This window comes from Chrysochloris asiatica, unplaced genomic scaffold (genome assembly GCF_000296735.1).
Source record: "Chrysochloris asiatica unplaced genomic scaffold, ChrAsi1.0 scaffold00021, whole genome shotgun sequence".
Taxonomy (NCBI): Eukaryota; Metazoa; Chordata; class Mammalia; order Afrosoricida; family Chrysochloridae; genus Chrysochloris; species Chrysochloris asiatica.
This window is the reverse complement of record NW_006408539.1, coordinates 23,021,898-23,038,971: the sequence shown is the minus strand read 5'-3', so window position 1 is coordinate 23,038,971 and position 17,074 is coordinate 23,021,898. Positions and strand designations below refer to the sequence as shown.

General features: G+C 39.0%; 1 protein-coding gene across 1 annotated transcript in view; it reads right to left on the bottom strand.

Moving 5' to 3' along the window:
• The window catches only part of CCDC102B (coiled-coil domain containing 102B), a 64,705-nt gene that overhangs the window by 10,767 nt on the left and 36,864 nt on the right, over positions 1–17,074 (bottom strand). The window contains exon 4 of the mRNA XM_006837586.1: positions 8,572–8,688. Coding sequence (XP_006837649.1) covers positions 8,572–8,688 — 117 coding nt within the window. The remainder of the gene's footprint in view (positions 1–8,571; positions 8,689–17,074) is intronic.

The following is a 17,074-nucleotide window of genomic DNA, read 5'->3' as shown; positions in this document are numbered from 1 at the left end:
CTTTAGTAAAACTTTACTCGCATGGGATATCAAAGATATTGCCAGATGATTTCTGCATTCTGTTGGGTCACCTCTCTTTGGAAGGGGAACAAATACAATCTCTTCCAATCAGCCAGCCAGATAGTCATCTTCTAAATTTCTTGGCATAGATGAGTGAGTGTCCATTGCCGCCTCACGTTCTTGAAAGATTTCAAATTTTATTCCATCAATTCCTGGTGCCTTGTTCTTTGCCAATTCCTTCAGTGCACCTTGGACTTCTTCCTTCAGTATCATTGGCTCTTGATCATATGCTACCTCTTGATATGGTTGAACATCAACCATTTCCTTTTGGTACAGTGAGTGGCTCTGTGTATTCCTTCCATCTTCTTTTGATGCTTTCTGCACCATTCAATAATTTTCCCAGTAAGTCTTTCAATAATGGAAGTCAAGACTTGAATTTTTCTTCAGTTCCCCCAGCTTGAGAAATGCTGAGCGTGTTCTTCCTTTTTAGTTTTCTGACTCCAGATCTTTGCACATATTGTTGTAATATTTGACTTTGTCTTCTCAAGCTGACCTTTAAAATTTTCTGTTCAGCTCTTGTACCTCCTCATTTCTTCCATTTGCTTTAGAATCTCTACACTGGAGAGTAAGTTTCAGTGTCTCTTCTGACTTCCATTTTGATATTTTCCTTCTTTCTTGTCTTCTTAATGACTTTGCTTTCTTCCTGTATGATGTTCTTGATGTCATCCCACAATTCTTCTGGCCTTCAGTCTTTAGTGTTCAATATATTAAATCTGTTCTTCAGATGGGCAATTTAGGCATTGGCTACCTAAAATGAGGGAGCAATAAAGGCATGAAGTGACTGGCTTACAAGTTTTCAAGAGGAAATTTAGTATAAGAGTGTGGCGAGGATGATAGGGTCCCCACTGTATAATTTTTGTCTCGTCTAGATGAGTCTGGTGAAAAGAGATGGGGATAAGCTTCTTATGATTCAATAGTGAGACATTGTTATCATGACCAATTGCAACTGTCATAATTCTAAAGGGAGAAGTTTTGTAACAAAAACAGGGGAGTAGTTAATCTTACAGTCCAGAAACAGAGGATCCTAGGACCATCAAGAGAGAACAGTACAAGCAGAGTGTGGGAAATCATCCATAGAAGTAGTGACAACAGAGATGGAGGCAGAGATGAAGACATGGAGCGAGGGAGCAGCTGAGGACTCTGGACTTAAGGAAAGAGAGGGACTGTGTGCTGGTGGCCAGGAGGCAGACTTGTAGAATATGCCCTTTGGCTGTTTAAATTATTATATATTGAGTATTTCTGTGTACATCACCCCTTTAAAAAAAAAACAGGGAATGGAAGCAAATACTGTTGAACAATGCTGCACAGAGGAGATTGTACTCATTGTAATGAAATGGTGTAAAGTTTATGTTCTCCCATGTAAAGTATCACTCAGTTCACAATAAAAACTTAAAAAAAAAAAAAAGATGATGGCATTTTTCCACAAACTTTTTGATGCCCCCTCATCTTAAATTCTAGAATAGGAAGAATTAATCTGTGGGCAAGGATATGAGAAAACTTGGGAAATTGGCCAGAGTGATGGAAATATTCTGGATCTTGATGTGTATTAGACAGGTGCTTGCATTTCCCAAGACCTACCAGCCAGTACCAGTGGAGTCCTGGTATGGTGCTGTGGGTTAATGCGCCAGATTGCAAAGCCGTTTGAATTGCAAGGTTGGTGGTTCAAGCTCACCAGCTGCTCCTTGGAAACCCTGTACAGGGTCGCTAAGGGTTGGAATCGACTCGATGGCACTTAACAACAAACAACAACCAGCCAGTACCAATAGATATTCATGCATCAAATTACATGTGGATTATACCTTAACAACAAAAAGTTAAACAGTAAATATTTCATTCTAAATTTAAGTTACAAATAGGACTGTGGATGCAGCTTTCTAGCTCTGTTCATTGAGAGGACTTGGGAGTAATAACACTGCAGGGAGATGACCGGGCCTGATACCCAGACTTGCTATAGCACACAAAAACAAGTACAGGACGGCAAATGGAAAGGTCAGTGGTTCAAACCCACCAGGTTCTCTTCAGAAATTCTGTACAGAACTGACTCAATGGCACTTAAAACTACAATATGCAGATTAGAAGGAAACTTGGTAGTGCAGTGATTAAGTGTTGGGCAGCTAACTGAAAAGTTGGGGGTTCTAACCCACCGGTTCTCTTTAAGAAAAAGATGCAGCGCCTGTTTCTGTAACAATTCCAGCTGTGGACTCAATGGGCTATTTCTACTTTGTCTGATTCGGTCGTTCTGTTAGTTAGACTCTAATCGGTGCCAAGTGGCTTCTTCTAAACACCCAAGTCTTGCCAGCAAGATAAACCAGCTCTTTGCAGCCATGCTTGATTCCAGTCTTGGAGAAATAAAAGTACTGGGCAATCTCAGCATGCAAAGGTGTCTGAAAACATGCTTTTCCAATAAATACTACGTATGTACAAAATTTGGATGTGTTTCAATCCTTTTATTCACATGATAGCATTAAAGGTTTAAGATACTTGACACACACACAAAAAAACCAAACCCAACATTGTTTTGTTTTGAGTTTTGATAGCAATGTTGAAGGTGTGCTCCAGAGTAGGATTACACATATCATGTAAGTTTTCTCTGCTAGAAAAGGAAAGATATTTTCAAGGGTGAGTCAGTTAAAAGGATCAATTACTCAAATATGTCAGTGAGCCCAAGTCCAACACGAACATTTGTCCAAACTCAAAAACAAATGTCAATGCCTATGGATCGATTACATAAGAATCTTCTACTTGCCTGACCTTTTTTACTGATGAATTCTGATGCATTTATGGCAGAGGCAAGAGTCTCCCAAAAGATTTGATAAAGGTCAGAGTACAGACTTGAGGACTATTTGAATCTAGTTTTCAACAAATGTTTAGGAGTAGAATTCAAATCACTTGTAAGGAAATTGCTAAGTGGCTCTCATCTACCAAGCAAATAGCCTTTGACATTCCCAATTCACCGGTTTTCAACCCTATGCTCCTTCTCACTGCTCAGCCAGCCACATCCAGAAGGGCAAAAAGGACTGAAGAATTAGGGTCCTCTTTCCTTCTCTCACCAGCTCAGAGCTAGTTGCAGTATCAACGAAAGGAGGGATCAGAGAGGACAGGGTTTCCACAAATTTGGATTAGTGAATAGGACCCATCTGAGCGGAAATCTGAGGGAAACTCTGAGTGTTTGGTCCCACTCCACAAAGAAGAGGAAACACAGAACAGATATACAAAATTGCAAGGAAGCCAGAGGCTAGAAAAACCCAGTGGATAGCAAAATGGGATAAAGCAACAGGAGTCGCTGAAGATCACGAAAATTACTAGCTTCTGGCAATGTCTTATTTTATATATGTTTTTGCCACAATAATTTTAAAACAAGTTTAGAGCCATTTTGCAGATGTTCATGTGAAAATGAGGGAATAGCCACATAGATAAAAGGAAGCAACAGCTGTATCAGTAAATATAAGAGTTCATGAAACTCTTATTTCTAATCTATAGCAAGTGACAGGGAGCTCTGGTAGTGTAGTGGTTACGAATCAGGCTGTGAACCTTAAGGTCAGCAGTTCAAAACTACCAGCTGTTCTGTGGGAGAAAGATGAGGCTTTCTGTTCCTGTAAAGACTTACAGCCTTGGAAACCCTGTACAGGGTCACTATGAGTTGGAACCGACTTCATGGCACATAACACCACCACCATCACCACCAGAGCAAGTGACCGGTGATAAATGACAGAAATGACTTCCCCTTCAATGTTTATCAGTTACTTGGAATCCTTCTATAACAGGAATCCTTATACAGTGGGAAAAAAAGGAATTCATTCACTACGTATATTTGAAAAACAAGCACTAAATGTGAAAAGGGATCCAGTTCTATTTTAAAAATAAATAGAAAATAAATTTTCTCAGTCTCATAAACTAATTTAGGTTGCCATTCAAAAATTTCAACCACACATTTTCTTCCTTAAGTGTAATTCTATGTACATGATCACATTTTCCATTAGTATTAAGTTGTCAATGAACATTGTGTTGGAAGAAGTACAGCCAGAATGCTCCTTAGAAGTCAGGATGGCAAGATTTTGTCTCTAATACTTTGGATATTTTATCAGGAGGGACCAGTCCCTGCAGACAGATATCATGCTTGGTAAAGTGGAGGGTTAGAGAAAAGTAGGAAGACCATTTCATTATAATATGCATTAGCACAATGACAACAGTAAGGGCCTCAAGCATAACAATTGTGAGACAGCTGCAGGACCAAGCCGTGTTTCCTTCTGTTGTGCACAGAGTCACTATGAGTCAGAACTGACGCAACAGTATCTAACAACAAAAACATTCAGTTCACGATACCTGTTGTAAGTAAGTAAGTAAATAAATATGAGTGGTATATCTTAAATTTCTATTTCATATGAAAAATGTTCCTGGTTCCTTGTGTGTACACTGACCTAGCTTTGGTGTTCATGAAGCAAACAATTCCTTATTTATAGTTCATGGCTGATGCCAATGTTTCCATTAAAAGGATGAATAAATAAAAATAATTTGTTTCCAAAGTAAATAGGTGATTCTATGATGAAAACTCAGTGCCTGCATATGATTGATAGAATCATTATATTTCTCTTAAAATGAAGGCATGCCATCTTTAGACCCCAGCTAAGCACAAACATTGTTTAATTAGCTGTAATTTGTAATATTTTTAGCAAGTTGTATCTAATGGTATAAGAACCATTCTGAGTGATTTCCCTTTATTATTTCACTTACTCTTCCCCCAAAATAATAGAACATGTACCTTTTATTTTTAATTGTGAATTGAGTGAAGGGTTAGAGACAATATCAGCACTTTTGGATTCAACAAACCTTATATTTGGTTTCATCTCAATGTTGTAGAAATACCCTCCATGCAACAACAGTTGTTTTGCTAGCTCCCTGTGGTTACCTATGTACAAAAATCCGCTTTCAAACTCTTATTTATGTACTTGTGAGGTATATCCATATACCCTCTCTTGTTAAAGAAGTACTCTTATTCATGTTTTCTGATGAAGCAGCAAGCAGAAAAAGTAGTCAATGAGTAGCTAATTTAGTACCACAATTAAAGTCAAAATCCTAAACAAAACATGGGAAAACCCATAAGTTTTTGGCTTTACTAAGTATTTGTTGTTGTTGTTTTTAAGTGCTGTCGAGTCGGTTCCAACTCATAATGACCCTGTATAGGGTTTCCAGGGAAAGGTGGGTGGCTTTGAACTACTGACCTTGAAGTTAGCATCCCAGTATTTACCCTACAGTGTCACACCAGGCCTCCTAACTAAGTATATTCTTTACAAAATATGCTGGGAGCTCATTGATAAATTGTATCAATGCAAATCTGGCAAATAAATATTAAACATTAAATACAGAATGTACTTGGGATTTGTCCTTATCACAACAGATTAGTTTGTTGACTTTTTCTCTCTCCATTTTATTTCCCTTTATTAATAATGGAGTCACTGGGTGTTTAAAAGGTACCGTAATCCATGGTATACAAACGGGAATTACATGTTTTGAAATTATTCTAGAAATACATCTCAAATATCCTGAACATATCCATAACCTTAGAAAGACTTTTTTTTCAAAATTTTATCCAGAAGATGTCATTTAAAAAGAGTTACATACCAAAAATAAATAGAAAATTCCTGTATGAAGTGATCAATAATCATGAAGGACTAAAAATTGACTAATTATCTGACAACAGTAAAGTTGATGGGATTTGATACATTAAATAAATTATAGTTCATAGAGTTTTTTGTTGTTGTTAAGTGTCACGGAAGGAGCTCTGGTAGCGTAATGGTTACGAATCGGGCTGCTAATCTCACGATCAGCAGTTCGAAACTACCAGCTGTTCCACCAGAGAAAGATGAGGCTTTCTGCTCCCATAAAGATTTACAGCCTCGGAAACCCTGTACCGGGTCGCTGTGAGTCAGAACCAACTCCACGGCACATAGCATGTGTCACAGAGTCAGTTCTGACTCATAGTGAACCAGCAAAGGTTTTCCAAGTCTGTAAATCTGTGGGGAAGCAGAAAGCCTTATATCTCTTCCGTGGAATGAATGGCGGGCTCTCCCCTGTGATCTTGTGGTTTGCAGTCCACAGCAAACTTTCCCCGAATAAGTTAAAAGAGACATTAAAATTCATTCAGTACATGAAAACACAACAAAGTTGTTAAAGCACAGATTTGGGGAACATCCACAACCTGGTTTCAAATTCCAGCTTTACTGTGTACTAACTTTGTGGCATTTGGGGTGCCAGGTGCCTCTATAAGATAAGCACTAGACTGTTAACCACAGGGTCAGTGAGTGGAGCCCACTGAGCCCACCAGCTCAGCGGCAGAAAGATGAAGCTTTCTGTTCCCACAAAAACTTACATCCTCAAAACCCTAAGCAGACTCACTGTGAGTCAGAACTGACTCGAATGCAAGTAGCAAAAAGTTGTCAGAGATGCGGTAAGTTCTCAAACACTTTTTGCCTCAGTTTCCTGATACAGTAACTTAAAACTTGCACATATAATTTTTATCTTCCTCTGATAAGTCTGTTTGTTATTAAATAAACAAGAGGCTTCAAAAACTTCATGGAAAAATAGAAGTAAAAGATAATGGAATTTTTCCATGAACTTTCTGGAGTCCTCTCATATTCTGATGTGAGTTCAGTCTTTGAAGAGTTTTATAAGGAGAAACAATGGATACAAATCACCTCCCTACCCCCCTGCCTTTATTGTTATTAGCTTCATTCCATTTACTGTATGTCCCTACACTTTTGTATCCAATACATTTTTCCAGAATTGCCTGTTACAAAATAAACAATGCCATTTTAAAGCAAGTAATAACATTTTCTAAGAAGTGCAAATAATTCAATACACTCTCCTACCTCTAAGAAATATAATTTTTCCTTTGTCATCCAAACAGGAAAAACACTCAAGGTACAATAAACAGAAATCCATTTATTGTTCATGGTAGTAGGAACAAAAAATAGATCTTTCCAGCATTTTATTTAGTACGTACCTAAGACATGAATTAACTGTAACAAAAGTTTTAGTTAATAGCTGTATTAACAATAGCCTATGCCTTCACTGTTACTAATGGCTTTTGTTTTCTAAGAGGAATTATCAACTGTGTGGATCATAACAAACTATGGATAACATGGCAAAGGAGAAGTGTGCCAGAACACTTAATTGTGCTCATAAGGAGCCTGCACATTGGCCAAGAGGCAGCCCTTCCAACAGAGCAATGGGTTACAGAATAGGTTAAAATCGTGAAAGGTGTGTGCCAGAGTTGTGTTCTTTCTCCATATTTATCCAATCTGAGTCAGGCAAATAATCTGAGGAAATAGATTATATAAAGAAGAATTGGAATTCAATCAGGATTGAAGGAAGACTTATTAACAACCTGCGATATGTAGACGACACATTCTTGTTTGCTGAAAGTGAAGGGGACTTGAATTACTTATTGATGAAGGTCAAAGATTATAAACATTAATATGCATTGGCCCTCAATGTAAAGAAACCAAAAATCCTCACAACTGGACCAGTAATTAACATCATGATAAACAGAGAAAAGATTGAGGCTGTTGTTAAAGACTTCATATTGCTTGGATCCACCATCAACACTCATGGAAGCAACAGTCAAGAAATCGAATAATGTATTGCATGAGACGCATCTACTTCAAATGATCTCTTTAAAATGTTTAAGAGAAAAGATGTCAGTTTGAGAGCTATGGTGTGCCTGACATAAGCAAGGGCATTTTCAATAACATCATATGCATGTGGAAGTTGGACAATAAATAAGGGATATTGATAAAGAATCTATTTGAATTATGGTCTTGGAGAAGACTAGTAAAAGTAGCATAAACTGCCAGAGAACAAACAAATGTGTGGTGGAGGTACAGATGTGTTTGTACTTTCTCTCCTTTGAAAGAGGAGAGACTTCATGTCTCATACTTTGAACATGTCAGGAGAGACCATGGAGAAGGACATCATGCTAGGAAATGTGGAGGATGCATGGAAAAGAGCGACACTCACAAGGAGAGGGGTTGACGCAGTGACAACCACATGAACTCAAATATAATACTCATGAGGATGGCTCAGGACCGGACACTGTTCTGTACTGTTGTGCATAGGGTCACTACGAGTTAGAATTGACTCCATGGCACCTAACAACAAAGCACAATAGAAGTGTGAAGTCCATTGGAAACTGCATGTCATTCATCCTGAACATCATTGATTCCTACACTAACTTGGCACATCAGGTCAGGTAGCTCACTGAACATTGAGTGAGTGGTTTATTCCCAGGAAGACTTCTATTGGCCACGCAATGGTCTCTTATTAAATAGTATATTTTTATAATATTCATATGTCAAATATATTTATGAGTTAATATCATTCCATAGCACTTTTCATCACATGCAAACTGTTGATATTATTTGATTTGATGTTCAGCCACATTTTCCATAAGTGAATCAAAGGAAAACAGTTATGCTACTTAAATCCTCTGGTGTGTTTTACTGGATACCTCACCTCTGCTCTCAGCTCACAGATTTCTCTCTCCTGGCTGCTCTGACATTTTGATCCCTCCTTTACATCTCCTGATAGTCCTTCCACTTCATTCTCTTGTTGACCATGAAAAATGTTAACCTGAAAAAAAAGAAATAAGTTCAAGCTATCATCACGTGTTGCCACAAAGACTGTTCCAGGATTGTACACATTAGCCTTTTTATGTTTCTTTGTTTTCCCCTTTTTGTTTTAGGGGTCATTCTTTCTCTGTATGGATTCTGGAAAGTTGTCTTGTTGATACTCTTTTTCTTGTTGCTGAGCCATCTGTTTTTATACTTGTAAGTGAAAAATCTTGACGTATTACAAAATGAATTCAGTGATTGAAAAAAAATGAGTAACTTCTAGTTATCTCCTTAACTTCCTGAACAATTTACCAATTGGTTTCTTACAATAATCTAATGAGTGCTGACCTTTTCATCCTGAACTTTAGCACTTCAGTATCTTATTTGTTTCTGTTAGCTGTAAAATAGAAATAATATATTGATTGAAACAGAGACAAATTTGGAAATGGAAGCACATAAACACATAGGAAAATGAGAAAAGTTATTGAAATTCTGTACAATGAATTTTTATAAAAACCAGAAATACTTGTATAGTATAACAACTAAAACTGATAAATATTTGAAATGTACATGATGATTTCCTTTATTAGTATGTTTTTCACTAGAATATTTAGGTAAATAGTCCCAGCATTTTATATAAGTTGTATACAACCCTGTTTTAAGTTTTGTTAAAAGCTAGTAGCATGCCATTTCTTTTTTAATTAAGTAATACCATCACTAATAATGTTGTAAGGCACCCTGGTAGCATAGTTGAGCTGCTAACAGCAAGGTCAGCAGTTGGAATCCATCAGCCACTCTCAGGGAACAAGAGAAACCTTTCGGCTCCTATAAGATTTACAGTCTCAGAAACCCAATACAGAGTTACTATGAGTCTGAACTGACTCGACAGCACAAAACAATAACAATTTCCAATAACTGAACTTGATATGTGCTGCCTTCGTTAATGCTAATAATAACCCTGAATATTCATTAGGTATTGTTACTGCCCCTGCCCTCCATCTATATCACTGGTTCTGTTAACCTAGGGAAGTCTGACAATTGCACATTGAAATCATTTACTGAAAAGTGATTCATAGATAGAAGCTGCTAACAACAGAAACACAGCTGGAGACGCTATCACCCAATTACTCTAGAACTGGACAGCCGTGGGGGTGGGAGCTGATTCGTAAGCAAACTAAAGTGAGGCTGTATGTGCAGAGTTGGAACCTTAGAACGGGTACCACTAATGATCCAAGTAATAACAGGAGATAATAGCAGGAAGTCTGCTTATATAAGTTCCTCCCATTCTTATGCAAAATAGCTTGGGATTAATCCCTAGCAAAAATAAAATAACATAAAGTCACTTACTGTGTGTGTCATCAAGTCAGTTCCAACTTATTATGGACCTTGTATAGGATTTCCAAGAGCAGTTGGTAGGTTTGAACCACCAAATTTGAGTCCTGGTGTGGCACTGTGGGCTAATGAGCTAGACTGGAAAGTTGTTTTGAGCCACAAGGTTGGTGGTTCCAGTTCACCAGTCACTCCTTGGAAATGCTATAGAGGGTCACTGTGGGTAGGAACCAATTCAATGGCATTTATCAACAATTGCACTGATTAGCAGTCCAATGCTTATCCTATAGCACCACACCAGGGCTAGAAAGTCACTTGGCTGAAGAAAATAATGAGTTGCCAGGGTAAAATGAAAAAAACTGTAGTTTGGTTCACGAAAATTTAATCTAACTTCTAAAATCTTGGTCTCTAATCCAGAGGGGATGAAATCAGTCATCAAACGCTTCCTTTCCAACAAAAGATTCCATCAGCCTTACCTCTCAAGGGAAGATGAGGCAGGAACCTCAATAGCAGAGGAGACTCAAACCCACTACCTTTTCATTTAATTACTTGCATTTTCTTTTCTCAATGTGAGAGGCAAATCAAGGTTCTCTGGACATACAAAAGAGCCAGTAGTTTGGAGTTAATAATAATGGTCAAGATTAAGAATTACAATGTCTGATACAAAAAAAAGAAAAGAAAAAGGTACCATTTAAGATATGAAATACAGTATTTTAAAATAATAATCACTATTTTCAGAAATAAATTATTAGTACAGAAATAAAAAATTAGGAGAGAAATAAATTGACTATATTGCAGTCATAATTAAGGGACATAGAGAAACCATAAAAATTTAAAGACTAATAAATGGTGTGTTGTTGTTGCTAAGTGTTGTGGACTTGGTTGCAATTCATAGTGACCCTGTATAGGGTTTCTAAGGAGCAGCTGGTGAGCTTGATCTGCCGATCTTGCAGTTCAAACTGACCTTCAGTCCAGCACATTAACCCGCAGCGCCACACCAGAACTCCTAATAAAGGATACCCTCTGGGAAATTTTAAAAAGGTGTCTAGTCACCTTCCCTTTGCAAATATTGACTTTAAAAAGTTGGAAGATACAAGATAAATGTTGGAAGATGCAAAAGTCAGCCCTTATACCTCTTCTCACCTTCTTGGGGAATTAATGTGTTTCCATGGAGTTAATTCTACCATGGACTTCTGCTGTGGTGCTGTCGGATCAACACTGGACTGCAAACTACAAGGTCGGCAGTTCAAACCTACCAGTTGCTCCTTTGAAAGCCTATTTTTGGTTGCTATGAGTGGAAACTGACTCGATGGCACTTAACAGAAACAACAACAACAAAATTGTAACACAATGCTTACAATCACGTAACATCTAGCTCTGATATGTCGTTCTCTGCTGAACTATGGGCTCACATGCCCTCATCTTACCTGTCACCTGTGTAACTGTTGTTCGGTGTCTTTGAGTCGGTTTCGAGTCATGGAGACCCTATGTACAACCAACCCATGGAAATCACCTTTGAAGGCATCTCAAGCTTAACATATTGGAAAGCCAAACTCAGAACTTCATCCTCAAACCTGGTTCTCCATCACTCTTCACCAGCCCATTAAATGGTGACTCAATTCTGTTCTTTGATTTGGCCAAAAATATTGGATTAATTTTTAGCTCCATTCTTTCACCTATATGCCATATGCAACCTAAAAGCGAATAAATTCAGCTTGCTCTTCGAAGCATGTAATAAATCTAATGGCTTCTTTCGACCTGAGCTGTCACCACCCTGCACAAAAGTCCTCGTCGTCTTACCATACAGTTATTTTCATAGCTGTCCTACTCCTTGTTCCTATACCTGGTTTATACTGCCAACATAGAACCCAAGCAAATCCTCTCAAAAAGTAATTCAGATAGCTTCACTGCTCTGCTCAAAATCCTTCAGTGGCTTCCCAATCTACCCAGAGTTTAAGCTCCAGTCCTTGGAGTTATCTACTTGGTTCCTCATATTTCTGCCCTAATTTCCCACTCCATCCTTCTCTTTGTCTCTCCAGTCATGCTGGCTTTCTTGCTGTTTTTTTTTTGCCCACTCCAGACAAAAACCAAATAAAAAACAGAAATAATGGAAAAAATATAGTACAGCTAAGATAATCAAAACAGTATATCAATGAATAATAGACTATAGGTTAGTTAAACACCCTTAAAAATGAGTTATTCTGATCATTTAAAAATTAAACTTTGGAGTCAAAATAATACTTTATCACTTGCTATTGTTGTTCTTCGGTGCCATTGAGTCAGTACCGACTCATAGCGACCTTGTGTACAACAGAACGAAACACTGTCTGGTCCTGGGCCAACCTCACAGTTGTTGCCACGCTTGAACCCATTGACGCTGCCATATTGCCAATTCATCTTGCTGGGGGTCTTCCTCTTTTTCTCTGACCCTCCACCTTACCAAACATGATATCCGTCTTCAGCGACTGGTCAGTCCTGACAATTTGTCCGAAGCATGAGAGACAAAGTTTGGCCATCCTGTCCTCCAACGAGCACTCTGGCTATGCTTCTTCCAACACAGATCTGTTTATTCTTTTGGCAATCCATGGCACTTTCAATATTCTCTTCCAACACTTTGTTGTTGTTAGGTGCCATCGAGTCAGTACTGATCCATAGTGACCTTATGGACAACAGAATGAAACACTGCCCAATCCTGGGCCAACCTCACTGTTGTTGCCATACTTGATGCTGCCACTTGGCCAATCCATCTTGCTGGGGGGTCTTCCTATTTTTCTCTAACCCACCACCTTACCAAACATGATATCCTTCTCCAGCGACTGCTCCCGCCTGACAATATGTCCATAGTATGAGAGACGAAGTTTGGCCATCTTGGTCTCCAAGGAGCACTCTAGATGCACTTCTTCCATAGTGGATCCATTGGTTCTTTTGGCAGCCATGGTACTTTCAATATTCTCCTCCAACACCATAACTCAAAAGCATCAATTCTTCTATGGTCTTCCTTATTCACTGTCCAGCTTTTGCATGCATATGAGGTTACTGAAAACACCATGCCTTGGGTCAGGCGCACCTTAGTCCTCAAGCTTCCAACACTTACACCACTTCAATTTTGGGTTTAGATGAACAGAGTTGCAATCAAAATCTATTAGTAGCTGAAAAGTTAAAAGCAGTGTATTCATAAATGCTAGATTATTAGTATAGCATGCCAGTCACAAATGATATATCATCTCATTTAAATGAAAAATTACAGAAATACAAAGTACCCAACTCATTTCTAATAAGTCACCATTATAAAGCATTTTCCAAGTTCATGTCCTTTTATTGACTATTTATATGTTATTTTGTCTTATAGAGTCCTGGTGTGGTGCTGTGGGCTAATGCACTGGGAATACAACATCAATTTGAACAGCAAGGTCCATGGTTCAAACTCACCAAGTGCTCCTCAGGAACCCTATACAGGGATGCTATGAGTTGGAACTGATTCGACGGCACTTAACAACAACAACATTTTGTCTTATAAAACTCCCTAGTGTTGCTCTCTCATGTGACCATACCAAAATCACTCTTTTAAAAGCCAGTTTTTCATATTACAATATTTTTGAAAAGTTTCACCAGGTAACTTGATGTACCTCTGACTGCAGAAATATCTGCCACAATTTGGTTGTAGAGAATTAGCAAGATTTTCTGTAAATGTATGTTCTAGTACATTTAGGTTTGCATGGAACGAAAAATCTTTCTGAAGATGATGTCTCCAAAACAAAATGATCATGTAACTTATAAATAGAAATTGTTTCTTATTTATTCAGATATCATTCTTGTTGGTAAGTGCCGTCAAGTCAGTTCCATCTCATAGCGATCTTATAGGGTTTGTGAGAAGCGGCTAGTGAGTGGGAACCTTTAGGTTCAACCCGACCTTGAAGTTAAGTGCTTTACCATACAGTGCCACCACAACTCCTTGTGGTAAGTGCATGATCAATGATAACTTATAAACATATTTGCACCTTTTTCATGTGTTTGCAAAATAAGGTTTGCTATGACATTTCTCAATGGATTTGTTTCCACTGTGTGTAGAATTCACGTGTTGTTGGTCTTGAAATTGGTTCTAGGCATTTGAATGGACACTGTAACAGAAAATAATGCCCTCCAATTAACCAGTTGCTGCTCCAGTTCATTCAGACTCATGCAACCCTATGTGTGTTAAAGTAGAATGCTGCAAAGAGTTTTAAGTGACTGCAGTTTTCAGAAGTAGGCCACCAGTCTCCTGCTGCCCCTTTGGGTGAACTTAAACCTACATTCTTTTGGTCAGTAGCTGAGCAAGTGACCTGCACAGCCCAGGGATTCCTGCTTTCAAACAAGTCCATATTATGTTTCTTATGTAGGAAGTTAGAAAGTGGGTCAAACAGGAATTTCTTTGTTCAGCTTGCATTAAGTTATGTAATAAAGTCTATCTAAGGGTGACATCTAAGGAAGTCCTGGTGTGGCATTGTGGGTTAATGCGCCAGACTGCAGAGCCATTTGAACTGTGAGGTCAGTGGTTCAAGCTCACCAGCTGCTCCTTGAAAACCCTATACAGGGTTGCTATGGGTCGGAATCAACTTGACGGCATTTAACAAACAATAACAACAAGGGAGACATCACGGGACCTTGGTGGCACACAACGTCAGTGCCCGAGTATTCACTCAGTGGCACCAAGTCTGCATGTTGAAGCTGAGCTGCTTCCTCACAGGTTGTTGTTGTTGTTAAGTGCCATCAAGTCGGTTCCGACCCATAGCGACCCTAAACAGGGTTTCCGAGGCTGTAAATCTTTATGGGAGCAGAAAGCCTCATCTTTCTCACGCAGAGCAGCTGGTAGTTTCAAACTGCTGACCTTGCAGTTTGCATCCCAATTTGTAACCACTACGCTACCAGAGGTCCTCAAAGGTTACAGCCCAGGAAACCCTACAGAGTGGCTCTGAGTCAGAATTGGTTGGAGAGCACACAACAACCCTTTACCTATCAATCCATTCATCCCTCCCTACCCATTTCCTTTCCAGCCTAAAGCAACCTTTCATCTATAAATTGCCTGGTTTGGACAGTCCTATAAATGGAATCAGACTGTGGTCTTTGAGGTCTTGGTGCGGTGCTGTAAGATAAGCACTGGACTGCTAATTGTATGGTCGACAGTTCAATCCCACCAACGTCGTCTCAGAAACCCAATACAGGATCACTAGGAGTCAGAACCGACTCAATGGCACTTCACAACAACAGCTGTGGTTTTCTGTGGTTGACTTCATATGGTGGTTGATGGTTAAGCACCATTGAGTCGGCTCTGAATCCTAACAACCCTGTATAGGGTTTCCAAGGAGCAGTTGGTGAGTTTGAATGCCAACTTTGTGGTTCAAACCAACCTTGCGGTCCAGTGCTTATCCTACAGTACCACACTAGAAATACAGCACCACGTTAAACACTGTCTTTTTCTTAAAGCACTGCATACGCTGCATCCCATAATTCTGTCTGTCCTCATTTGCAGTAATCAAAAGTATTATTCATTTCCATTTTTCTTTTTAATACCATTGGTTGTTTTGCAGTGTTGAATTTTCCATGTTTTGTTTTCTTTCATGTCTGTTTTCCAACATTCATTGAGGGTGGAGAATTTCATTTTCATATTTGTGAATTTGTCTGACTTCTCGTTTTATCATTGCATGCCCATTAGGCTGGAGAACATGCTTTGTACTTCTGTCCTGTTGAAGCCACTGATGGTTGCTTTGTGGTCACATAATATCTATGTGAGCAGCATAGATATTAATAAGGAACTTGAAATTCCACTTGTCTGTTCCCAACTGGACCATTTAGCTAGATAAAATTTGATGTTTGCTTTTTATAAAAATTACAACTAAAGCATTCGTATATGTGGAAATATGCATAAATGTACATAATGCAGGACTGCTTACGGGGGCAGAAGTCTGGAGCTAGATAATATCTATCGTTAGGGCAATAACTGAGTAACTTGTAGAACTACCACATTGTAGAATAAGCAGCCAATCAAAACTAAAGATCCACTCTATACCTGTTTGCTTAAGGTTTATTCTATGGGGAGTTGAAACTCCCTTCTGAGACTGAAACTCAAAGGAACCCTGTGAACAGTTTAGTATGTTCACTGGTGATTACCCTGGTCTACTTGTGAGAGGAAGTGGGGGAAATACAGCCATGAAGACATGGGTTGAATCTGGCCATGTTCCATTGACACTTGTTGACCTTGAGATGAAAAAGAGAAGAGAAAGGGCTGGGTGGCCTGAAGTTTAGGAAACTCCTGAACCCATAGGCACTGACTAACCACTGGGGGCTAGAGCCGAGAGTGAAGCAGCCCACTGATCTGAAGTGCTCAAAGGAGTACGTGAACTCCCAGACTTGCAGCTAGTACCCATGGACCTAGCTTACATGGCTAGCTGAACGGAACTTGACCAGATGAAGCTATAGATGCTTGATTTGGTGAGCAAGTGGAAATTGCTACAATTTGATGAACTGGAACTTTGTTTATGGACGTAGTTGCTCAAAATTCCAACTGAAATGGAAGGATACTTCATATCAAGAATCAAATTTGTTTTCTCAGTGCACTGGGCTGATGTTGTTGTTCTTAAGTGCTGTCAAATTGGTTCTGACCCATAGCAACCCTGTGTAGAGTTTCCAAGGAGCAGCTGGTGAGCTTGAACCACCAATTTTGTGGTTCAAACTGACTTTGCAGTCCAGCGCAGTAACCCACAGTGCCACACCAGGACCCTAGGGGACAGGAAATTTAGACATTGGCTATCAAAAATGGGTTCTCTAAAGGCATGAATAGAGACCTGGTATGGTGCTTCAGGATAATGTGCTGGGCTACAAGGTCAGTTTGAGCCACAAGGTCATCAGTTCAAATCCATCTGCTGCTCTTTGGAAACCCTATACAGGGTTGCTATGAGTTGGAACTGACTCGACAGCACTTTACAACAACAACAGAAAGGCATGGAGTGGCTAGCTTACAAGCTTTCATGAGTGTGCTTAATTTTATAAAATGAAGGGTAATATAGAATCCCCTTTGAACAGTTTTCCTCTTTGCCAGATCG